Source organism: Haliotis rubra, unplaced genomic scaffold (genome assembly GCF_003918875.1).
Source record: "Haliotis rubra isolate DU_JTF1 unplaced genomic scaffold, ASM391887v1 Scf79, whole genome shotgun sequence".
In the NCBI taxonomy this organism is placed as follows: Eukaryota; Metazoa; Mollusca; class Gastropoda; order Lepetellida; family Haliotidae; genus Haliotis; species Haliotis rubra.
Window position 1 is genome coordinate 1,645,994 of NW_025767512.1, and position 27,149 is coordinate 1,673,142.

Genomic DNA, 27,149 nt, shown 5'->3' on the forward strand with positions numbered 1-27,149 from the left:
CCCTCCATCCCGCCATTATCTGGTCAGCCTGACGTACCATAAAGTCTTGACTTTTTGTTGTTGTTGTAGAGATGCCTTTTCTACAACGTTCATAGCTGCAAATATTGGCTTATCTAATCTAACTTAGGTCTAGTCCTTTAATTACTTATAATAGTCTATAATACCCACAATAATAAGTTTATATACCCGCAGATCTGGCATAATACACTTACATAACAAAAGCAAATGATTTAATTGGACGCCACAAGGCGAATTACTCTGTCCTGAACATTATTGCTCCATATAAGGACGCGTACTGACTGACGCTTGTTTTGGTATGCCTAAATCGCGTGACTTCGCTGACACAGAAAACAAACTATTGTATTCCACTGTATGTCAGTGCTTCATGGTATTTGGCGTCTGAGTGAACACAGGAATTTACTCCAAACATATTCGAAATGTATTACACCCGACTTGCACAAGTCTCTGAGGTAATAATTAATAGTTTAAATGATAATTTCTAAAAGAAAATATTAACAGACTGGCGTCCTGAGACTGTCCCTTTATCTAACTCTCTTTATTACACCGACTTGCACAAGTCTCTGAGGTAATAATTAATAGTTTAAACGATCATTTCTAAAAAAAAATAAATAAAAAAAAATAACAGACTGGCGTCCTTAGACTGTCCCTTTATCTAGATTTGCCTCTCTAATAGATAGAATTACCATACATCTATGGGCTTAGCATTCAGTACCTTGGCGCAAGGCTGTACTGGATTCTTTATATATTCAAGTCCTGTTTAAAACTATAAACATAACGTGTGTGTGTACAAATGATTGATCATGTGATTGATTGATTGATTGATTGATTGCATAAGTGAGTGATTGCGTGAGTGTATTCATGTGTGTATGCGATTATTCTCTGTACCATGAACATATCCATCCAATACAACAGACATAATTGTTGTTGATTATTATTAAGAAAATTAAAACTTCGAATAACGTATTTGACAAAACGGGCGGTGGGGTAGCCTAGTGGTAAAAGCGTTCGCTTGTCACGCCGAAGACCCGAGTTCGATTCCCCACATGGGCACAATGTGGGAAGCTCATTTCTGGTGTTCCCCGCCGTGATATTGCATGAATATTGCTAAAAGCAGCGTAAAACCATACTCACTCACGTAATTACTATTTGACAAAACAATATTAGAACTACAGATAGATAGATAATTAAAAGTTTAATAGGTGTTCGGACAACAGGGCCCATTTACACCTTGCCCTTCACACATGTTTGCTAAGTATTAGAACTACAAATTGTATGTTTGTCTCCACAGGTAATATCTTTCGGTGAAGAGCGTATATAGTGTTTCGTGTGTTCTCTCTGATCTTCAGCAGCTGATGGGTTTGTGGGTATGGGTTGATCATGACCGGGTTCGATTGAATTCTATATAATTTCATATGCGAACGGGAATTCATTGGGTTGTTAGGTGCGTGCCTTCTACTGGTTAGATCATTTCTTACAAACACTGTTGTACAATCTGCGTGAATAGAGTATAAATAGATATTTAATACCTTTGCTGAACGGCAAGCCTGCCCCAATTGTTTCTCTCTTTTGAACTAATTTCGTATAAAGATTTCACATGTTCAGTAAGCGTGTTGGGTTTGGGTCTCTATGTTTTGGCTATATCACTCACTTTCAGGATAAATTGAAGTCACATTTGGGGCTAACCCATATGCTGCGAATCTTGACGCATGTGACCTCCCTCCCCTACCCACCCCCATCAATACTCGGTTGATCCATCATTGCCATTTATAGCTATGTATGTAATAGGCCATTGTGAAAGTCATATAACTTTACACAGGAATTCGTCACATGCCAATATTTCAACTATGCCTAACACGGACCAGGGAGACTATATAAGGTTGTAGAGTATCCTTGCACGGCCTAACTAATCAATGATGAAACCATCTTTCTTTCATTGATCGACTGAACTAATTGTTTCTGAAATAAATATAGATCTATTATTATAAAATATGGTCATATTTTGACGATGTGTAATTTGTTTAAGATTGGTAAATATTTCAACAAACTGAACCGAAATAAAAGAAGATTGATAAACATAGCATTTAATACGAATTCCGACCACATTATGCCTTGTAAGCTTGGACGATTTCAGGCATTTTACGTCGCCATAAGCTCAATTCCAGCGGAGCTGAATAAACTTTATTTAGCGACCCTAAGGCATTCTTCGACGATCTCCTCAGCCGACAGATTAATCAAGGACAGAATGGAAACCTGTGATCAGCTGTGTGCAATCACAACAACGTGATCAACATTAAAAATAAATATATCCTAACAGGGACAATATTTGATCTGAAATGGCGCGCTCACCTGGGCGACAACCATATATGGTAAAGCCGTACGCTGAGCATGCGCATACATCGTTCGAACGCTTTTGACTCACTTCCGGGAGCACACCGGTCGAAAACACGGAAGAGAGTTAAAGTTTGTGATATACCATATACCTGCTGTCAGATTGAAGAGCAATAAGCAACATGTCCGCTTCTCTGAGTGAGTAAAAGTGCTGAAGTTTGTTATGCCATAGAAAACATGTCCATTGATATGCTTTTTCAGAAATATCTGGAGGACAACTACACGCCTCCTCCACGGCTCAATCTTCACTGATATCAAGTCTGTGCTTTTTAAACGGACCGCACTTGATATTTGAACTGCAGTCATTATTATCCTTAACATCTTGTCCCTTTGACGATAAAACCGTTTTCCTGACACATGTTCAATTCATTTCTTGAAAAATAACGCGAATTGGACGTGTGGATTTTTAGGAACTTCAGACAATATACTAGGGTATAGGTGCAGGTGCGCGTTATGTTGGACCTTCGTAAGGCCAATATCAACAGCTTATTTCTAACATTTTCTTTCTACACGAAAGGTGATAGATGTTATTGTTTATTTGATAATATTTTAGATATTTCGTTGCTGTTATTTAAATCTAAACGTGGCCAAAGAGTTGTCTGCCCCTGGTGTGAGATTTCAGACCAACTCATGAAATGAAGATTTTTCTGTGTCACGTGTTACTTTAAATATCTAGCACTATACACTATGTAACTAACCTTTTGTAAAATAGAAAAAAAATGGTACATTGATAAAATGGTATGGAAATATATGTCTACAGATGTACTGCCTGATGTAATAAGGTAATCCGCTTACTTACTTCGGCCCCACCTTTCAGTGCATCAGATTGACAGAGGACACGTGCATTGACCACTTAAGAAACAAATGACCTGACATTTTCCGGAAAGACTTCCTCACGTATCCCCCCTTAAATTTCATTCTTGTCAACTTATATCACCTGAATATATACTCCTCATCTGATAAGGATGAGTTTTAACATATTTCTTTAATTGTATCTGAACATACCGAAAGACATATTCTACTTCTAAAAATGCCACTCAAAGAAAATTTTCCTCATTGTTAAAATATTGGGGGGATACGGGCGGAAGTCTTACCGGTAAAGTGTTCCAGACTACCCAGGGCTATTCTCCCGTATGAGACATGCCGTCTTAGAACTTGAATGTTGTTCAAAGCACAACTCACTTGAGTGGATTCTGAGTTTAAACTGGTCTTCTGCAACCTGTACTTGCAATATGAGGCCTTGTGGAATAGATGGACATGTTTGTTACTAATGGCATAGTGTCACTAATCTTTGGCTAATCTAATTCTTGTACCCATTGAATGTATCTGGTTACTAAAAACAAACAAGGTTTACTCTACTGTTTGACCAACACTTTCCTCATGAATCAAATACAGCTCTACGTGCAGACAATGAGGATATACATTACAGACTAAGTATGCAGATTGAGATTAATAGTATTATTTGTAAGAAAATGGTGCAAATTGTAAATTTCATCACTTTACACTAATATGTTTACTCTGATAAACTAGTGGAGAAAATATACTGTACATAAACTTCCAAAGGGGGTATCGTACAAAGCATGAGGACAAACAGTTATATTGGAAAGTTATAAACTTTTGAAGTAAACGATGTAACTGAAATATTTTATGGTCAATTAGGAAATGTGTAGCTGATACAACAGTCAATGTAGTTCAGCCATCAGAGGAAACAGCAGAGAGCGACAATGAAGAGTGAATTCGTGTAGCTTTAACTACCAGTCTTTCTCAACTCTGATCATGTACTACCCGTGAAGGTCCGGGTTAGAATATTGATCTTCAGTAACCCATGCTTGTCGTAAGAGGCGACTAACGGGATTGGGTGGTCAGGCTCGCTGACTTGGTTGACACATGTCATCGATTCCCAATTGCGCAGATCGATGCTCATGATGTTATTTACAGACCACCACCATATAGCTGGAATATTGCTGAGTGCGGGTAAAACTAAACTCACTCACTCATTGATCAGTACTTTATTTGAGAAAACCAGCACAATGAGCCGCTGTACTGACCAACAGCATGATAAGCCCCTCCCCCCCCCCAAATATGTCCTAAATCTTTTTTCAACCAAGTCAAAATCATGACTGGAGTGCATTTCAACTCATCATTTTCTTCCAAATCGAGTATGATATTTTCATGTTTTTCAGTGTATGTAAGGCTAAAATGGATTGCATTGAATTGGCATAATGGGCTCTCACTGACAAAACCTGCAAATAAATAACATAAATAATGATTTGATATAGAAATCTATCAATATTTCATCACAAGACATTGTGACAACATGATATGGTATCCTTGAAGACATTCTCAGGTGCCCCGTGGTACTGCTAAAAAAAGGATAAAACCGACCCACCTATCCTACTTTTAAAAAGCGTGTAATAGGAAACAGACATATATATTTTTTTGCCTAATCATGTTATGTAACTATGTCATTTCAGTGACAATATATTATTCAAAATAAATTTTAAGATCTATTTGAGGATGTAAACTAAATCCCATTTTCCCCTGCTATTACGAAAAGGGATCATTTTGCTGATAAAACGTTGATTGATTTCTCATTGTTTACTAAATCGTTTTTTAAAAAACACGTGGATGTCATAAAAACAGCTGTCTTGTCTGCTGTCTCAACTGACAATGTAGTCCAGGAGGAGAATCTCAAAAGGTGCCTAGAAATAGGATTTCGTAGCCTCCCCAGTACTGATTTGGTTTGAGACTATTTTCAGTTAGTATGATGTCTTGGGCTCATGAAAAGGCCTGTAATACTCTCAGATTGTGGTATCAGTTTTTTTTTACAGGCCATTATATGAGGTGGGGGTCTCCGAGCATTTTCGTCACATTTGGTTTGCTGTCCGACAACACATAAAAGTTAATCATTAATAGTTTTTTTACTATTAATCTGACCCCTTTCATTTTGACTTCTGTGTACTGCTAAAGGATGTAGAAATTATTTGACATAATTTTGTTTTGAAAAAAAAATCAAAATGGCCGCCATTTTGGCCCGCCATTTTGTTTTGTAAATATGTTTTGCCTTCTCGGTACTTAAATTTACATAAAAATGAACACCGAATGTTTCCATTTACATCCAAAGTTGATACTTTTGATGTTTTTTGACACTTGTTTCTCCTAGAGTGATGACTTGGGCACAAAACAAGTTATTTTGTATGATAATATCGTGTTAATTGAATGTTTTACAGCTTATTCTTTGAGACAGGGGTATTTTAGCGATTCTCCGACTTTTCATGGAAATGTGTGATGGTGATTTATTTAATGGTAGTTAACATTATTTTTGTTACTAAAACAAGTTGTTTTTTGTTTTCTCTTTACTTCTAGAGTGACAGCATATTATTAGGAATTTTTATATATTACCCAGAATTCAAAATGGCCGCCTAAATGGCCGCCATTGTAGTTTAACTTCATATACTTAGTGGAGGACTAAATTTGTACTGATATGAAATCCAAACAACTCATTTGGTGTCTAATGTTTAATACAGTTTAGGAATAGAGCTAAATTTCAATGATATTGTCAATCAAAGCTTCACACTCCTAAAATATTTGATGAAATAACATTATCCAGAAGTGTTTGAAAACTATGCTTCATGACCGATAACTACGTTTAAGCTTTGGTTGTATGTATTCAAATTGTTCTATCAGATAACTCTTAATCACATTTGATGCATCCATAAGCTTGCAATTAACCCTCCTTTTCACTTTCTTTCATTTCATATGTTACTTCATGTCAGAATCGGACCTGTAAAGATCCGGGTTAGAATTGATCTTCAATAACCCATGCTTGTCGTTGGAGGTGACTAACGGGATCGGGTGGTCAGGCTCGCTGACTGGGTTGACACATGTCATCGTATCCCAATTGCGCAGATTGATGTTCATGCTGTTGATCCCTGGATTGTCTGGTCCAGACACGATTATTCACAGACTGCCGCCATATAGTTGGACTATTGCTTAGTGCGGTGTGAAACTAAACTCACTCATGTCAGAATCGGAGTCATCTACTGGCAACAAGTCGAAGATGTTCGGGCAACAATCATCTGCCATACAAATGAACATGCCTCTGTACACACTATATCATTCTTTCTGCTGGCATGCTGACCTTTTGCATTTACACGATGTCAGTTCAACCAATCCACGGGGAGCAGGATCTCAACACATAGAATAGGGATAAGCTGACCATCACAAATGCTCCAAGCATGGTCAACTGGTGAAGGAATGTTCATGATTGGTTGCAGAGACTGTTTCCAAACATGGACTTGGTAGTTTACTCGTTCAGTGTGATGTTTTAGATTGTTGGATGTTGGTAGGAGGTTTCCATTGAGTATCTTGTGTCATCTACAGACATATAATCACTGGATTTTTTTGGTACATGTATAGAACTCACAATCTGGCCACAAGATGTAATGAGTGTTTCTTGAACATCCAACTTGTCATCCATTTGTTGTGTGAAGCTTCTCACCCCTGGGCTTTACAGCCTTTTTGGGAATCAATGTAGAATAGGTTTTCAGGTTCAGTCGATGTAAAGGTGACCACAAGTTTGTCCTGGAAGAGTTCAATCGACTACTTATGAAGTTATCCCTTTGCTCTGCCCCAATCTGTTTAACATGCAAGAGGCTGTGAATCATATCCTTTGGGACAACAACTTCACTTTCAATGTTCACAGACATAATTTATTTGGAAGATTGAATGGATTTGTCATCAGCCTTGATGTGAACATGGACATTTCTAGTGTTCATTTTACAATGGCTCATTCAGATGGAAAAATTAAGAAAGAACATCAAAAGCGGTTTGTTAATTGAACATGAAAAGGAAGTTTTTGGTCCTTAAGCTGCTTATACTAGCAGAAGCGAGAATGTTGCCAGTTCATATAGTTGATGGAATGGCAAAATTGCAAATGTTCAGAAAGGGAACTGCTTCCAGATTTGGAGACTTGGCTGATATGCATTGGGACAACTTCACTTCAATTCTGAATCGAACAGACTACATTAGAGTTGATGTTGTTTGGGACAGGTATGCATAGGCGAGAGTCAATCAAAGTAGGGGAGCAAATCAAAGAGGATAAGCCATGCGGCGTAGAAGTCAAGATTGTTGGCAAAACAAACCAATGCCAAGACAATGGGACAAACACATCAGCAGTCAACAAGTCTAGTCTTGTAGTATTTATGAACGAAACGATGGTGTTCTGTTGATCCAGCCATGCTACCTGTGGGTAAAGCCGAGTCACACCAAGGTAGTTCTTAGGATGTCCTGACTTCGTCAAACAATAATTGTAAAGTGAGCTCGAGCGGGATAGAGCGTGTAACTTTTGTATAAATTACAATGCTAGTTTGATCATAAACAGTTCTCAGTCACGTCTGTCTCCTCTTTACCCCATTCCCAGACAGTTGGTGTTACGTTTAGAGTGGGTAAAATTGCCCGTTCACCTCGTGTGGACAACGTTTTCAAAGCAGTCCAGTCCGTCCTTAGTCACTTTATATCCCTTCTGAACTAGACCTATCTCGTTCTTAACAAGCACAACCCGTTCTAACTCATTCTTAACTAAACCAACTCATTTTCAGGCACTTCTTCCCATTCTCACTACTTTCTCCTCCGTTTCTAGTGCGTGCAGTCGTAATAGCAATCACTTCCTGGTTCGATTTGTATAAATACCCTGCCCATTCTTATTCCGTTCTCAGTTTCAAGGTGGAAACATTGACATCACCATGCCTCCAAGGAAGAAGAAGGGTGGAAAACTAATTTTTAAAGAGGTCAATGTGTTCAAGAAGTTCATCAAACATGGGTGGGGTGATTCTCAAGACATTGTAGAAGGACTCATGATCATCAAAGCGGGAGCTCGTCCATCAGTTGATGATAATGTCCCACAACTATTCACCTCTCAGGTTTAAGCCAGTTCCTCACCCAACAAGTTCTTGTGTTTTCCTTCTTTCTTGCTCTACCAACTCCTTGTACTCTTGCTCTGCTTCCGATAAAAATGGGGCGGGGGGTAGCCTAGTGGTTAAAGCGTTGGCTCGATCCGCCCGGCTGAGTTCGATTCCCCACATGGGCACAATGTGTGAAGCCCATTTCTGGTGTCCCCGCGCATTGATATTGCTGGAATATTGCTAAAAGCGTAAAACTAAACTCAGTCAGTCAGTCAGTCCGATAAAAATTGCAGGAAACCAGCATTCAATATTTTGACAACTGCAAACTTGTTCATAGAAACTCAATCCCAAATGGCGACCATGTTAAAAGCGATGTATATATACCCTACCTTGTCATATCGTAATGCACACAGAGTTGACAAAGTAAGAACTGCATGAGAAACTACATAAACATACTTACGAGTAGAGCGTGATGAGAACCCATTGCAAACTGTTAAAACCTTCTACTACAAGCTTCTTCCAGAACAATTCATTTTCTTTTGAACATAATTGATTGGAATAGCGACTAACTAGAGTTCAGTAGAGTTCTGCAAATGGGATGGACCAGTTGGAAACTGTGTACAAGCGTATTGCAATTGATGCGGACTGCACTCGTCCGCTTTACGTACCAGTAAGATTGAAGCGCTGATTCCGTTAAGTAGTATGGCAATTCCGTTCTTAGTATGGCAATCTCATTTTAAAATGCGTTATTACTCCGTCCAATTTTAGAGAGCGTGTAGAAGCGTTCGACATGGGGAATTAACTTACAGAAGTCCTCTGAAAATCACCAACAAACATTGACACAATTGGGTGACAATCTAGATCTTCAAGAAACACTCATTACATCTTGTGGCAAGTTTGTAAGTTCTATGTATGTACCAAATAATCCAGTGATGTTTGTAGATGACACAAGATATTGAATGAAAACCTCCCACCAACATCCAACAGTCCCAAACATCACATTGAAGTCCATGTTTTGGAAACAGTCTCTGCAACCAATCATGAACATTCCTTCACCAGTTGACCATGCTTGGAGCATTTGTGATGGTCAGCTTATCCCTATTCTATGTGTTGAGATCCTGCTCCCGTGGATTGGTTGAACTGACATCGTGTAAATGCAAAGGTCAGCATGCCAGCAGAAAGAATGATATAGTGTGTACAGAGGCATGTTCATTTGTAGTAGACAGAATGAGAATTCTGGATCAGGGTAATCTAAAGCTTCATTTAATAGATGAAGCCTTAGTTGGACCCTTCCCATTACCATCTACTACCCCTCTACAAAGCTTTATTTCACAAATAAGACTTTAGTTGGGGACCCTTACCATTACCTCTACTATAGTGGTATCTTGTCTCTATGCCGTGTTGACGGGAGGTAGCATTGTGTCATACGGTATGATTAATAATTCTTCTCTCACAAATCCTCTGCCGGGACCATCCATTAAATAGTACAAGTTAACTTTATCTATGTCACATTGACCTCAACGAAACAGTTTAACGTGAATCGCCTATGATTTCTTTGGTGTTTGTAATAAAGGCTTGGTGGGCTTTTTGTACTCCCTGTTCTATGTACTTTTTTTTCTCGGCTTCGCTAATAGTAGTACTTTTACGGGACTTGGACTGAATATCTTGTTTCATTTTGTTATATTTTGTGATTTCTGATAGCACCAAACGAAACTCCTCCTCCGAGATTTTAGAGTCTGTGAGCGCGGTGGAAATATGATCATCTATTGTGTTTAACTTCGCTTCAGCTAGAATTCTAATTTCATCGTGTTTCAACGCCTTACGATGCAGTCTGCGGGATACAAATTTAAATACCAATCCAGCCAACCCTGACACCCCAGCCGTTATTTCAATACCCAACACTATGGGTGCGGCCACGATGGTTGTCTAACAACCCAACACCTGCCACCCCTAGGCCCATGCTAGTTGCCATCAGGGCAGTGTCAGCCCCGTCCACGGCATTGAAAGCTCTATGGTATTTTTTATATAGAGATTTACGCTTGTCACGGTCTTGTTCTAGTTGACGTCTTACATCACATAACTGTCTCAAGCGAAACCCGTCTACGGTTTCCAGGGTCTTCACTACTTCATCTATGCCTGGGTACAGTCCCATCCTATAATATATATTACAAAAGATATTTTAATTGGGCATCAGTTAATAGTTGGTCAACATACCTGAGGTTTATAAGGCCTATGTTCTTGGTTAGGGTAATATAGGGAAATTCAATAGGTAACTTTTGTTCTATACGAAGTATAGAGGGGTTTATTAAGGGGGGCAGCAACCCTCCGTGGACCGAGTCCCGCCGTATGACGATACTACAATGGTGGCCATTAAATGAACCAATAGATAAGTCTATTATAACCCCGTAAAATACCCCATATTGGAAGCACATATCATTAGTCTTTTAAAAAGAGTTTTATGATTAATGTGGAGCCTGGACGTATAGATATATTAGATAGTGGGTCAGTGGGTGTTAACTCTGCTCCAATCCCGGGTGTATCTAACATGTATTCCATATGGCCTGGGATTCGGGAAACTCTTATAGGTTGAGAACCCTGAGGTTGAAACCCCCGAGCAATATACCACTGTTCTTAATTTCGGTGATATCCTAGTGATAGACCCACCACTACGAAAAAGAGATATAAGGTGAGGTGAGGGTTAAGTTGACTATCCATTTAGGCTCTTTAAAATCCGATAACGACACCCGTCTATACACGTTGTCTTTGAAGTGCAGGATGTATAAGGTGTCTTCCTCACCAGGCTGATCGAACCCATCCGTGTCCCCTAGATCGTTAAGCGTAGTGTTGGGGTGAAGCCAAGACATTGCTATAATACTATTACGATATAATTTCCAACTAGTGTTCAGGGATATAGCTCAACCCCATAATATATTTTAATTGGGTTTCATTTAACCTTTGATTAATGTACTTAAAGCCGACAATACTTAGATTAGCGTCGTGTAAAAGCGGGGTCTCAGCTCTACTCCCATTAAGGAGGCGAACCCCATCAAGACTTGGTACAGGGTCGTTTCCGATACCTTAATAATACAACAACGTTGGTTACTAGCCCTGTCTTCCCAGCGTATAATCATATCATCTATAATGTAAAGATACTCACCAGGTGTATCTCCGAGATAGGCGTCTATGATAAATGTAAAGTTTTCAGCACATTTCTAAAAACCTCTTGGTAATTGAGTAATTTTATCTCTGTCTTTACTTTCCCACTGGAAGCTAACATGTTGCCCGAGTGGTCTGGTATTGGTACGACTTGTACACTAGATTCGAACTAGCGATCCTATAATCATACCGTTGTTCCTAATCTCGGAGATAGTATTATTTTGTTTCAAGGAGATATAAGGTGAGGTGAGGGTTAAGTTGACTAACCATTCAGGCTCTTTAAAATCCGATAACGACACCCGCCTATACACGTTGTTTTTGAAGTGCAGGACGTACAAGGTGTCTTCCTCACCAGGCTGATCGAATCCCTCCGTGTCCCCTAAGTCGTTAATAGTAGTGTTGGGGCGAATCCAAGACATTGCTATAATACTATTACGATATAATTTCCAACTGGTTTTCTGATAATAGTTCAGGGGTGCACTTCACCCCCATGAAGTGTATGTTGTCGGGTAGGAAGATCTTGGTTAGTGATATAGTGTCTTCCACGACCACGGTGACACCCTGCAGACTGGTTTTGGAGTCGACACCCACCCGCACGTAAACGTTGCAAACGTGATACTGTTGTTGTTTCCCCACGGAGTTTGACCCCTTCCACGATCTCTACATCATTCCGCGATGGTTCCCCTAGGTAGACTTGGATGACCAGTGTTGAGTTAAGCGGTAGACTCTCCAGGATCCTGACCACACCTTGAATTCAGACACCAACTGCAATACCGTTTTTGCATCCCGCTTTACTTTCGATAGCATGTGGGCTGCCATACTGGCGAGTGGGCTGATGACTTCACGCTTCGTCTCTGAGTCGGGATGTAAGCCACGAGCAGGGTTCCGTTGTTCCGCGACTTTGTTTAGGTGGTTGTCTTTGTTATCCGTAAACCGCATTAGGGGGAGCCGAGCCTAATATTGAGAAACCAGTCGACTTTACCCGGTAATAACACCCACTTGTCATCATCGGTGAAAACGAGCGTATATGGTTTGTTTTGGGCGACGGTAGTGCTCTCAACATCGGTTAAGTCGAACAGTTTGCCCCGTATGGGTATATCATCCAGTTATCATCCCGGTGGTGACAAGGGTGTACTTAGTGTTGACTGCGCTCTTGAGGTATCTACTATATCACTTAGGTTGCTAGTACCACGGAAACTTCAACGCGTTTATAAATGCTGTTTTAAGTTGCAAAGTACACTTTACCATCTACTCGAGGGTCGTCGAATCCGCGTGTGTCCCGAGTCGGAGATCCCCACATTGGTGCATTTTTCAACTTCATCCGGGGCCTTGTGCGCTGGTCATTTTATGTGCAGCGTTACGCTGAGGTATCCTATATTCACGAGATTATGATTTATATCTAACACCGATATTATCAGCTCAGGGATGTTGTCCTGGGTTAACCTCTTATATTGCCACGTTGAAAGCGACTCGGTTCTACCGTCGTTGTATTTCTCCGTTTTAACCCGCACGGCTCTCAGTATAGTTGAAGGGTGGCCTCCTTGAATGTTGTCCGTTGTGCTAACCTGGTTGAGATGAATGCACAGCTCGGTACGGTACTAGGTCGGGTAATTTCGTGCCTGTGGCGGTAGTCGTTGGTTTTATCTCTTCAGGCTGTATACCGAGTGTCCTCGCCAGTGGTCGACCGAGCCTCAAGGAGTTTCTTCCGTTGTTGATTAACACCACTGTGCCGTTTGAGTCGTTCATCTTGAGTTCGGCTCCCAATGGTTTGAATACCTCATCGCTTAGAGAGCACTGCGCTGTAGTAACCATCAATTATCTTGTTGCTAAGCCACCTCACGAACAGTTTATTGTTGCTAGCGTTGATGTTAGTCCATCGTGGTAGGTAGGTTATATCGCACAGTGCTACTTCCGAGTTGACCCGGCGTGTTATCGATCGGCGTCGTCAGCTGAGCGGCCTCGCCCGCTCGTTATTCCTGGGAGTGTTATGTACATGTTATATAAACTCATTATATAATAGTTTTAAAACATGAAGATCGTGGTCGCTGATGGATTGTATTTCGGCGCCCAGTTCATAGATGTATTCGATAAGTATAAGTTTTCGGTGACTAGCGTTAAGATAGTGCAGCTTGGTTCAACAACCCGATGCAGTTCTGGCAGAATCAACTCAACCGCCGTGTGGTGCGCTACAGCGGGTGTGGTGTATCCGACACTTTCGGCGTGGACCGCTGAGTCAATCTGTGTTCACGTTTCCGCGTACTACCAGGTCAGGCGCGTATCCTCAAAGAGATCAGCGCCCCTCTCACAGGAAAAAGCGTGGAATGCAGTAAACAACCAGTACGATAGGCGGGCCTCTGAGCGTATTTGCAGCGAATTCGAATCGACACTAAAGCGGATTGGCGTTTGCCGGGACCGAACCACGGATTGGGTATTCCTATTGTTCACAACATGCCTCTCGTGGAAGCCAGCGAGAAGTTGCAAGATTGGGGATACAAGTCATATCCTATCACAACAAACGAGTGGGATGACCGTTATATGGCATTCGACGACAGCAAGGATTACCGAGTTTGGAGGTTCGAGCAGGGGGGTGACTGGAAAAAATTCATGTTGGAATCGAAAGGGTATACTCGTGCCGGGGTAATCAGGTTGAACGACTCGATTCGAACGTGCGTGTGGGCTGTTGGGTGCGCCAGATGCAAACGCGTTCCAACATCCTTGGTAAAGGGGACTGCTTACGGCGGCTCAGAAACAGTTAGTTGTCAACATAGAGGATGCTATCAATGCTCCAGTTGATCTACCGAGTGCCATCAAAGCGCTACCAAGGCGTGTTGGAATATGCCAGGTCGAAAGTCGACTACGTGTTCGGCGTGGGACTGTACATGGCTCGGCGATATGCAACTGAGAATAAAGAAAGTGGTGGGCTACAACAACAAAATAATTGTAGCCACGGCGGACCAAAAAGTTGAAGCGTCAACCTAGATGTCAACATCCCACACGTCCCACCATCCACGACCGGTGAAATGGGTATAGTGGCGTCACCACCGGAGTCTAGGGTTCAACCAACACCACCTGTGGAGGTGGCCCCACAATCAATCAGCAGCACATCGATAATAAAACAGCAATGGTGGTTGGTGGGGTGGCTTTAGGTATTATTTGGTTAAAATTTCTTAGCCGCTTCGTACACCAAACCAGCTACGGCGGCGATAGCTGCCCACAAGTTTTGACTGAGCCACGTAGCAGTTTTAGCCAAAACACTCAGCAACCACGAGGCGATGCTACCCAGGATGCGGGTAGGGCTTGGTGACCTTACCAGCCAGTTTAGCTAGAGTTTCCCCTAGTTTTTTAATCCACTCTTTGACACCACCTGTGCCACCACTTGGGGGTGTGGGGGTACCCCCACTAAGTGACACCACCAGGGTAGATATGATGAAGCCCAATGCAGTCAGAATGCTGGCGATGGTGATGCCTTGTTCACGGAACAGGATTCGGATCCTGTCAGCTAACGTGGTGTCTTGGTGGAGGGCTCGATCAGCGGTTTCCGCTACCACGGCTGACCTGGGATCGAAGCTGGTCTCGGAAGGAGGATGCGTTTCCAGCGGGTCTTCCTTTCCTCTTCAAATTACGTATTCGTTCCTCGATGGTGGCTTTCAGAGACTTCGTCCTCCGTTTCACCGAGTTTGACCTTTTCATGGGCGATATAGGTCGTCTATCGCGTCCAGTTTGGCCGTGTTGTTCACGAGATGGCCGCGAATGGTTTGCATGGCCATGTCCAGCCCCGCAGTTCAGGCGGTAAATTCGAATCCGGGTAAGGGTTTGTCATGGTAGGTGGCCAACAGCTTTTCAATGTTATCAGTCATGTCTTGATCCGATGTAAAGCCCTGATGTCTTGCAGATCTTGAAGGGGAAGGGCTTTAGGCCGTCGCCCCGTAATCTATGAAGCCTAGTTCATCGCGCGAATAAAGTCACCTCCATGGCGACTGCGAGTGTTGATAAAGCAAAGCGGTTCTCTAGTGCGCTTATTCATGAGATCGATCTCTGGGTGAGCCCTCAATGCATGGCGTGCCCTTGCCATCGACAAAAACTTGGAATATTCTGCCCCGGCTCTCGTAATTTCTATCCTCTTTTAAACCATCGTAAAACCGTTGGCCCTGCTTCACGAGTTCGTTGCCTTGCGAGAATGAGGTTTCATCATCCTCGAATGTTAGGGCACTATCATCCCACATATCATCCATAGGTATTTCTTCATGACCGCCTTCAGCCATTATTTAGTATTAAAACTTATATATTTCATTTATATAACAATATGCGGTAGAAAACTAGATCCTTTCAGAAGATCGAGAGAGCCACTAGGTGTCAAAGCCGTCGTCAGTCGGTGACCATCACCAACAATCCCAGCAAGATAGACCAGAATCAAAGCGCTGCTGGTTAGATTTCCAAACCTTGGCGAATGACCTCATTGTACCAGGCACTGTTAGACTGGCGTTCAACATCCGCGTTGACCTCCGACAGCGACAAGCGAGCTAGTGCGCGGAGCGTAGGTCGAGCCATTATCAAGAAAACCACCATCAAGATCACGGTAGCGAGGTGCTGAGTATCGGCGATAGCGGCGTCTTTCACTGCTACAAGGACCTCTGGAAGCGAGGAGAAACGCGTCAATGGCGTGTACCAAGGTATCAATAAATCGACCAGATCGGCGCGTTGGGTATGCCTTCCGCGGCAGACCAGTTAGACAAGCTATCGGACGGTGAAAAGGCCATCGCTCAAGCGTCACGGGAACCCGGTTCTGCGTGCGCTTCGACTTGAGTTGCTCACGGAACAGCGCCCGTTTTACCAAGCAGCTGGGTGATAGGCTTGAATCTGAGCTCCGTTTAACGACTACAGTAAAGTAGTGCGTCGCCCGAGCGGCGATGAGGCCAGTTATACCATAGACAACATCTCTCTGGAGTTCGACATGGTCACTAACCAGAGCTGGCAAGGCAGGTTCGAAACCAGTACTTTCGGGTAATGTAGCCATCCTGTACGATCGTTATGCTGAGGCATAGATCCATCGTCGCGGGATAAGAGCGACACTGTGTGGAATATCAACCTGAGCGTGCGGTAGCGATCGATGAAAGGCATCCTGGTGCGTCCCGTGGAGGATTCACGAACCGTTCGGAGGGACAGCGAAGTTTTCAACCCGAGATCGAAAAGGTGGAAGTGACCATCGGTGCCCAACCAGCTGTTTAGTCATGGTATGCGTCGCGTACCAGCAGTGGGATGAGATAAAAAGCTGCCGAGCAAACATCCATATATAGCCAAAGACCTGGACCTATCCTCCGTGCAAATCGGTGAATACTTAACTAACAAGTGCAGCTGTGGTTGGACATCGCGATCCACGGATGGCGATAAACTACGGTAGCGGCCGTAGAATAGACAATGGTAGCGAAGGAATTACTATCCAGATTACCAAGAAGGCTCAACCCGCTGGCAAGTTGAAATTATATCTATGCGTTATTATGGATCGCCAACTTAACTTAATATAGACAATGGGAGATTCGTGCAAGCCATTTACTGATTTGCCCGCCCCCGCGACCCACACTGCGCCATAGTGTCGCGGGCAGACTGGCTGTGGGAAGACCGTTTTCGTGTTGGATATGTTGGAGGGTACTACAGGGATGTGTTCGACCACATCGTTATCATGTGTCCTACTCTGAGCATGAATAAAAGCGTTACGGAAAGACCTTGGGTTATGGCCGGACCCTGGCGTACACAGAGTCGATCCGGGGCCACGTCTACAGGACTGGTTAAAAGCTTACCATATGAAATTTAAAGAAGTCGGCGTTGTTCATACTGGGCGACTGCAGCTATCGCGAGATAACAAAAAGAGATATGCTATCGTACCTGGCATTTTCAGGCCGACCGCATAAAGCACAGCGTCTGGGTGCTAACGCAGAAGTTCAACTTCGGTGTTGAAAGACCTCAGGGAGCAGGCGATGGGTTGCCTTATTTCACTGCAAGGACAGGGATTACGTTCGAAGAGTGTTTGAGAGAAACGATGTGATGAGCAAATTAGAAGCGAGGAGCGGGTGAAGAAACAGCTAGCTGAAACTAAACCGCGCTAAGCTGGAGTGCTCAAGACAGACCAACCAGTAGCCTATAGTGTGTTTTAGCTTAGCAATGCTTAGCAATGCTTAGTAAATTTTAGCAATGCTTAGCAAAAAGCTTAGCAATGCTTAGTATAAATACTTAGCATTTAGTTATAGTTATGGTATTTGAAGTGCTGCAAATCGTGTGCAACTTAACTTTCATTTCTCTGTGTTTTAAACTTATATGCGTATATTATATTGTTAAAACTAAAACTTACTTATCATATTATAGGATGGAGTGTGAGGAGTTGCTAGAGCAACTGTTGGTACCCCAAATACAGGTGGATGATGATAAGCGAGAAAAACTGGTGGCGTTGGCTGTTGGTGGCAAAGCCAAACATTACTTTAGGGAGTACACTCGGATAAAATTCACAAAATGTCAGCCCGAAGAAATCGATAAACTGTGCGCTAAATCTGAGACTAGACTAGGTGCAGAGATGACAAAGACAATAGGATCGGCTATGACCCAGATATACACTGGTATTGCGTCATACTTCCTTCCCATCCCCGGGCGTCGACTTTACCTGTGGGAAGACTTAGAGAAAGACCCTTTTATCGAACCGCCTTGAGCTCTATTAGCTGCGAGCTGTACCACAAATACGGTATGTTGTTAGCCCGGTGGCGGCGGCGATTATCCGCAACAAAGCATTGTCAATTTGAGAGGAAAAATAATAATAATAGTATAGATGGATGCTGCACAGGAGACCCCAAAGGAGGAGACCCTTCAGAGGAGACCCCACCCCAACTGGAGGAGACCCCCTCACAGGTGACTGTGAACCCTCCCACAGTCACCAGGCAGAAGAATCCTAAGAGAGTAGCTGCGGTAAAAAGCGGTGGTGTAACCAACATAAAATTATCAGGGTGACTCACCGGGCGACTCTTGTTGGTTGTATGCGCCCAACTGCTGCGTGGCTATCTACGTGGTTATATACGACACAGGGATCCCAGGGAGGAAACCCTCCCCACAATTAGAGGTCAACCCGCATATCATGTTATAATTTAATATATTTATATCATATACATAATGTCTGAGGGAAAAGCGTTAGTCAGCGGCGCATACCACGCCACCGTGGTAGCCAGTCTAGCCGTAGGATACGCTTCGGTTGACCAAAATGGTGCTTAAACAACCAACTATCAAGCTAGATTTCAACCTTCAGGATATGGGTATGCTAATAATGAACCTTGGTATGGCGATGGCCACAAAGACATCCTAGTAAAACAAGGAATAATACCTGAAGATATTATGAAATAAATATAAGGATGGCTACGATTGCTATGATGGTCGGTGGTGCGTTAGTGAATGCCCTGGCATTTTCGGGGAGTAATTTCCTCTTCTCTAAACTCACGAGAGTCACCGCAGCGGCTGAAATACAGGCGGAGAGAGGCGGTACGATCTAAGCTATTGAGAACTTACAAATAGCACAGGCGAGTGCGCTAAACAAGCGCCTCCAGCGGATCGATTACATTAACGAACAACTCAGGCGTGAAAACCATGCCGTTCAAACATTCCACGATGTCGGCGGCCTTGGCGAGACAATACTACTTATTAACTGGTAAGCGATTGGAGCCACTACAGAAGCCAACACTTTCGCTCAGTACTACACACCATCAAAGGGACAAATGGACCGTGAACTGACCTTCATAAGCTGGGTATAGCGGCGACTGCTTTGGTTGTGAAGCAATTAGACTAATACACATATAAATATGTTAACATGTATAGATGTGAATACATACTTATGGGAAGACCGAGACCTGTGGTAGGGTATCACGGTACTCATGGGTACTGTTATTCCCACATGGGAAGTCCCAACTACTCGTGTTCTGTGTGTGGTATAGGAGTCAAAGGACACTATTGTTTATGTAAAGCTCACGCGGGGCTAACGTAGTCAGACATCACCTCATCTACGAGAATAAAAGGCCTACATAAAAGAGCGTGGCGATTTCTCAAGATAGACCCCAATTAGAGATTATTACACACTTACGTATAGATATGTTTGTGGAACTTGATCCCAGTGAAGACATAGAATCTCAGGTAAAAACATACTCAAAGATAAACTGAACTTCAGATTTCAGGTAATATTGAAAATGGTATGGATTAAAGATGGTGTTAAGTATACTAGTCGTCCCTTAATATATGTGTGGGGAACATCGACTCAACACCAGATAGATTGTTTTACAAGTATATCGAATACCTGCTAAACTTCAAGGAATACTATATCAAACAGTGTGAGCACTGGATCGAAACAACCCATCTAAAATAGTTCATTGGGGTGTGGCGGAGAGGATATATGATTTTTACATTCTGGCGGCCCAATTAGACATTAATTCCTTAGGTGTATGCGCAATTATGAATACTATACAGTTAAATGCAGCACTGAAGCGCTAATAGGTAAGTATTTAAGAGGCTGGCGCATCTTGGCGTTGATAGGAATATAGATGTCTCAGATATTAAGCCCCTGATAGATGATAAAATAAAACAGGAACTAGCCAGTCTTGGAAGTATCAAATTTCAAATCACAATTAAAATGACACTTTCGAAAAAGAGCGTGGGGGATGTTACGAGTGCGTTCAGCCTTACTTCGAGGTGTACAAGAGGTCGTGACCCAGATAGAGACTATAAACACATCGATCGATACTAGTTTTCAGCAGATACAGGAATACCTAGAGCGCTACACACACTTGGGATCGGGTGGGCTGTAGATAAAATCGATATTGTCTATCTAGACATAGCTAACTTCGTGCCGTTCAAAGTGGGTCATACCTAGACTTGCCTCCATACTATAAGAAAAAAAGGCCATAGTCAATGTTAAGAATAGAGGAAGCGATTGCTTGAGATTAGCTATCAGATCAGCCTTGTTTCCAGCTGACACTAATTCAACAGGCCTTCTAGTTATCCCCAAGGCGATGGACTCAACTGGGATGGTATAGATGAACCAACCACCATATCTCAGATCACTAAAGTAGAAAAACAGAATAATCTAGCTATAAATGTCTTTGGACCACGAAGGCGACACAACAATAATACACAGGCTCAGCTCGTTGGTGGGAAGGAAGCGTGTTATCAATATATTCATGATCCAGCGAGGTGAAAAGTATCACTACGTGGATAAAACATTTCAATCGGTTGTTGCCGCGACCAGTTGAAACACAATGGGAAAAACACTTTTGTATCACGATGTCTGCCGCGGTTTCAGCCGAGCTGATTTATTAGAATCCACCAGGAGTATTGTCAAGGTGTGGGACAGGCGGCTATCGCGCATCGACATGCCGAGGAAGGTGACAATATCCTAAAATTCTACAACCACAAGCACCAAATGTCTGTTCCTTATATCATATCGCCGACTTTGAAGCCTTGGTCAAACCTGTTGATATTGTTGGGGATACCCCAACCACACTCAAAACACACAAGAGCATGAAGCATGTGGATTTGGATACATAGTAGATCCGTTGTGGCGGTGAAAGCGAAATCTCCGTAGTGTACAGGGGTCTGGCCAGCGGTTGAAAGGTTTCTAAAGTGTTTGAAGGAGGAAGAAGAAATTATTAGGGAAAAGTTGCATAGAATGCGGCTCCCATGCGTATGACCCAAGCCGACAGGTTAGCTCACTCCGTAGCATTAACTGTCGCGTGTGTGACTCACCACTGAAGCGGTGATTCGGTGAGAGATCACTGTCACATAACCGGTAAGTATAGAAGCCGCTCATAGCGAGTGTAACCTCAAGCTTAGAATCAACCCTAAAACAATAAACATTCCGTTGTCTTTCACAACTTGAGAGAGTGCGACTCTCACTTAATCATGCAGGCCATCGCGAAAATCGATGGTAATATAGCGTGCATCCCCAACAACATGGAGAAATATCTCTCTTTCAGCTTAGGCGGACTTAGGTTCATTGACTCGTGTCAATTTCTATTGTCGTCATTAGCCAGCCTGATCAAAACCAGCGATACCTTCCCTATCACCGATCGATACACAGGCGCCGAGACTAGATCTCTGCTTATGAGGAAGGGTGTGTATCCCTATGAGTACATGGATAGTTGGACTAAGTTCGCGAGACCAGACTACCTCCCATCAGAGAATTTTACAGCAATCTGACAGACTTCGGAAATATCCGAAGCGATTACTCGTGCGCTATTAATGTATGGAATAAACTTGGTTGTAAAACCTGGGTGACTATCACGATCTGTACTTGAAGATGGATGTACTACTATTAGCCCGGCGTGTTTGAGACATTTAGGAGGACATGTATCAAGCAGTATAAACTAGATCCAGCATGGTATTACACCAGCCCAGGCCTGTCGTGGGATGCCTTGCTTAAAAGACCCGGAGTTAAGTTGGAATTGCTTACTGATTATGACATGCACCTGTTCATTGAGAAAGGTTTGCGAGGTGGGATCTCCATGGCAACCAAGCGATACGCTAAAGCAAATAATCAATACGTGAATGGCTCTGACCCTAGCAAACCAACCAATCACATTCTCTATCTCGGCCAAATAACCTGTGCGGATGGGCCATGAGTCAGTATCTACCAACAGGGGATTCAAATGGGTATCATCCGATTTCGATATTATGAGCATCGGCGCGGATTCGAACAAAGGTTATATCCTCGAGTTGACTTGGAGTATCCCAAGGCATTACACGAATCACACAACAGCTATCCGCTAGCTCGAGCGTATGAGGGTTAACCCAACTGGATGTCTGAATACCAACATAACTTGTTAGATAGGCGGGTGGCGGCGTTGAAAACTTCGTGCCTAACTTAATGAATAAGACCAAATACATAGTTCACTATACGCAACCTGCAGCTGTACCTGTCGTTGGGTATGAAACTGACCAAAATACACAGAGTGCTGAAGTGTTCAACCAGAGCCCCTGGATGGAGCCTTACATCAGAATGAACCGCGGACCTCCGAGCTGGCCACCAGTGACTTTGAGAAAAACTTGTATAAGCTCATGAACAACTTCGGTATTCGGTAAGGCGATGGAGAACCTGAGGAAAGCGGCGTGGGCGTGAAGCTGGTTCGGTCGAATGAGGAGGAAAAACTCAGGAAGCTGATCGCTAACCCTGCATTCAACCGTAGTAAGATATTCGATAACGACCTGGCTGCCATACACATGAAGAAAAGTCACATAATATTAAACCGGCCTGTTTACGTTGGGATGAGCATCCTCGATTTATCCAAACACTTGATGTATGACTTTTACTACAACGAGCTGAAGAAACAATGCGGCGACAGGTGTGAAGTGCTATACACTGACACAGATTCCCTGCTGATGGAGATTCGAACCGAGGGCGTGTCGCGATGACATGAAAAAACACCTCGATTTATGCGACACCAGCGACTACCCCAAGGACCATACCATACACAGCACGGTGAATAAAAGGTCCTAGGTAAGATGAAGGGCGAGTGTGCTGGCACGCCCATAGCCGAGTACATAGGGTTGAGGCCTAAGATGTACTCTATACTGAAGGCCGACAATGGTGAAATCCGGAAAGCTAAGGGTGTTAAAAAGTGCGTGGTGAAACAACACATCAAACCGCGCCAGATTCAAAGGAAGCCCTGTTCAAGACCCGTACCTTTAAACATAAAATGAACACACTTAGAAGTGATGGGCATAGGATATCTGGGCTGACTATAAATAAAACATCATTATCCCTATGGATACCAAGCGTTGGATAGCTATTGATGGGATAAACACGTGCAGCGTCTGGGCATGAAAAAATTGAACCAAGAACATAGGTATAAATAAATAGTGACATGTCACGGAACCAGAAAAAGTTTGAGGCTATTTACTACAGTCCGCGTGGATATTGGAAAGGAGCTAACGCTGTAGATAAGCTGGCTAAAATGGCGCGAGTATCCCCGGAGGAGGTTAAAACATGGCTTGAAAAACAAGCACTTTGGCAGATATATTTACCACCACCACGCTATGTGCCTAGAAGGAAGTTTGGTATTAACATACCTAATAGCGTTCACCAGGCAGACCTGCTGTTCCTACCCACGACAAGAGGTACAAGTATGCCTTAACAGTCGTGGATGTGGCCAGTCGCTACAAGGAAGCCGAACCCTTGACCGCGAAAGACTCGAATCAGGTGGCTCAAGCCATGGAGCATATACAAAGCGCCAGTCCGCTGGCGTGGCCAACAGAGCTCAAGTTGACCCTGGTCGGGAGTTCATGGGAGTTGTGTCTCAGTTGCTGACTAAGCACAAAGTCTGAGTGAGGCGTGTACGGGTTGGAGCCCATCGCAGTCAAGCTATAGTAGAGAGATTTAATAGGACTTTGGCTGGCGTTTATTTGGGTATCCAATGCGCTAGAGATGACCAACCCAGGAAAGCGATCGACTGAATGGGTCACGAGGTTACCTAAGGTGGTGTCGGCAATCAACCATGAAGTCACTTCGTCTCACCGGTAAAAAGCCGGCAGGCGCTATCAAATTAAAATCGATAGCAGCAGAGCGGCGCTCCTTTGCGTGGGAAGGAGAAACAGATACCAGATAGAATTTCGTGAGGTACCTATACCAGCCGGGGAACACGAAGGGATAGCCGTGGCGAGCCACAGATCCGATATGGTCAATCAAAACTTACAACATAGATAAAGTTGATATGAAAGCAGGCGAACCTACCTTGTATTTCTTGAGGGATGGGCCGGGCAGAGGGTTTGTAAGAGAAGAATTATTAATCATACCGTATGACACAATGCTACCTCCCGTCAACACGACATAGAGGTAAGATACCACTATAGTAGAGGTAATGGTAAGGGTCCCCAACTAAAGTCTTATTTGTGAAATAAAGCTTTGTAGAGGGGTAGTAGATGGTAATGGGAAGGGTCCAACTAAGGCTTCATCTATTAAATGAAGCTTTAGATTACCCTGATCCAGAATTCTCATTCTGTCTAAATGACGCTTGACACCATTGGTGATACATCTGAAACAAACTTACACGACCAGTTGAGAAATGAACGCCATCATATTATCCCGAAATGATAGATGTATGAAATATTAGATAGGTAAAAAGACACATGACATTGAACAAGGCTTTCTGTCAGCTGCAGATGTATGGGATATTGTTCTTTTATGTGGATATTGATGAATGCATTCCTCTAACAAGGTAACAGCCTGTTATTTTGCATAGAACTTTTGTCTGTGTAATTTGTGATACATGTTTTCGCATTTTGTTTTCTCATTTGTTGTAGCATTGAACAGAATCATTCTAGTGCATATATGTTATCATTGGAAAGTTCTTGCAAGTTGTTTTCATTGAAGGAATGTACGAGTAAAATTTGATTCATCCAGTCAATTTATATGATAATGTATTGATTATTCAGTCCTTTCACAATTTGACTGAAACGTCAGTCCCTATGGTTAACAGATTGGAACTTCTAGAAATAAATCAGTCAAACTGCTTGAAAACATTAAAATAGACTAATTATGGTCGGATTAGAAGGTAAAAATGTAAAACTGTATACTGACTTCTGTTTTCTTTCAGTGCTAGTGTGAAGCCCATTTCTGGTGTCCCCCGCCGTGATATTGCTGGAATATTGCAAAAAGCGGCGTAAAACAGTGCTCACTCACTCACTCTTTCAGTGCTAACATTTTCAGTCACTCCTGCTTGACAATGGTATAAGAATCTATCCCGAAACGTGACATTGTAATATAATACAGAAGCTGTTATCCATATAATATCGTACCTTTATTAAGCTGATAAAACGTTGTTTACTAATTATTTTTTATAAGAAACATGGATGTCATAAAGACAGTCGTCATGTGTCTTATCTCAACTGAATTCCGAACTCAATGTACGTGATCTAAAAATCAGTTGTCTGGCTTCCATTTTTGAGGAAGCCGTGGTGGTTGGATCACTGCCTTTGTGTGCTGGCGATGATTTATACATTTTGTTTCATTGGTAACAACTGTGCCTTTGAATCATGTTGGCGTGTATCTGACATAGAAATACAAAGTTCCGAATCCTAATTCCATGGTATTGTCCTGACTGATCAATAACTACCTCAGGCAATGCACTTCAGGGACTGCGAGACTAGACGTGATGCTGTCTTCCCTACTGCAAACACTGTACATAATATATCTTGATCAACTGCTTCAAATCAGCAACTACTCCAGACTATTCTGAGTGAGACTGGCATAGACCTAGTTTTTATTTGCATTTCTTAGTGTGAGGGATATCCAGGTCGACTTTAGAACAAAACTTGTGGAATGAACAAAATTTGTGTTATGAACAAAATGTGTGATATGAACAGAGGCATTGAACCTGGGTCTTTGGTGTGTAGAGCGTACATAATTAAAATTAAGTGGACTCGCTTTAGGAAAACTGTCTAAATCAACACTTTAGTTTTAGTTTAGTCCTATATCTGTCCAGGTGAGGTGAGGTGAAATTAGCCTAGTGGTTGAAGTGTTCACTCGTATGGCTGACTTAGCGTCGCGTGGTATGTGTATGTTCCCTGCTTGTACTAGCCCAGACTTAAGCTGGTTTCTAGTGTAGCCCACTGAGATACCATACCGCAGTGAAACATGAATAAGGTCAGACACATTATACTGATCGACCGACCTGTCCTTGTTGTACCCATTAATGTAAGCTTTAGACAGGGACCAACAAGACCATATTTTAACGTCTTTTTGGAGTTACGGCGCCGGTTAAGGGATCGAACCAGCGACCTTGCACTCTCCGGGTGGACGCTCTAACCATTACACCACGGAGGCGGTCATCTGTCCAGGTGGGGCGTTACGGTAGCCTAGTGGTTGAAGTATTCGCTCGTCATCACGCCGAGGACCTGGGTTTGATTCCCCACATTGGTACAATGTGTGAAGCCCATTTCTGGTGTTCACCGCCGTGATATTGGTGGAATATTGCTAAAACTAAAAGCTGCGTAAAACCATACTTATTCCTCTATCCATGTTTTTGTGATTTATCCATGACCCAGCATGACACTGTATGTTTTCTTCCTTTTTTCAGAAAGTTGTTTTGCCACTCTGCCTCGCACAGAGAGGGGTCGTCCTATAGTTCTGGGAAAAGATCCCAAGGGAAAAAACTTTCTCTATTGTCACGGTACCAGTGTTTACATTCGTAATATTGAGGTAAGAGATTCACAGGGTTTTACCTTGACTTACAAAAGTGGGCATTCAGGGGATCCCCATTGATAAATTTTACATGTCCTTGCTGGTATTATGACTATGAGGTAGAGGTGTGACGATATAGAAATTAAATGATACGATACGTATCGTGATATCTTGGAACGATACGATTCAATTTGATGCATATCACGATATGTTTTCTTTAGTTAGTTTTTAATAGCAAGTGACAGCGTAAATTTTGATATAACCGTCAATAGCCAGTGAACATTAACAATTTTTAAGGCAAACGATACATATCACTATACGGAAAAACATATCGATATATTTATCGTTAGATAAAGTATCACGATTATCGATAGTACGATATATCATCACAGCTCTACTATGAGTGTCCGGTAAAGTATTGGAACGGTGTAGTGTACGTCCAGATGATCACTTCAGAGTCTGGAATGAATCAGTGACATGTGGACAGT

General features: G+C 42.7%; 1 protein-coding gene across 1 annotated transcript in view; it reads left to right on the top strand.

Moving 5' to 3' along the window:
• Positions 1-2,415: 2,415 nt before the first annotated feature.
• The window catches only part of LOC124261110 (actin-interacting protein 1-like), a 46,765-nt gene continuing 22,031 nt past the window's right edge, over positions 2,416-27,149 (top strand). The window contains 2 exon segments of the mRNA XM_046695427.1: positions 2,416-2,547; positions 26,558-26,679. Coding sequence (XP_046551383.1) covers positions 2,532-2,547; positions 26,558-26,679 — 138 coding nt within the window. The 5' untranslated portion in view covers positions 2,416-2,531.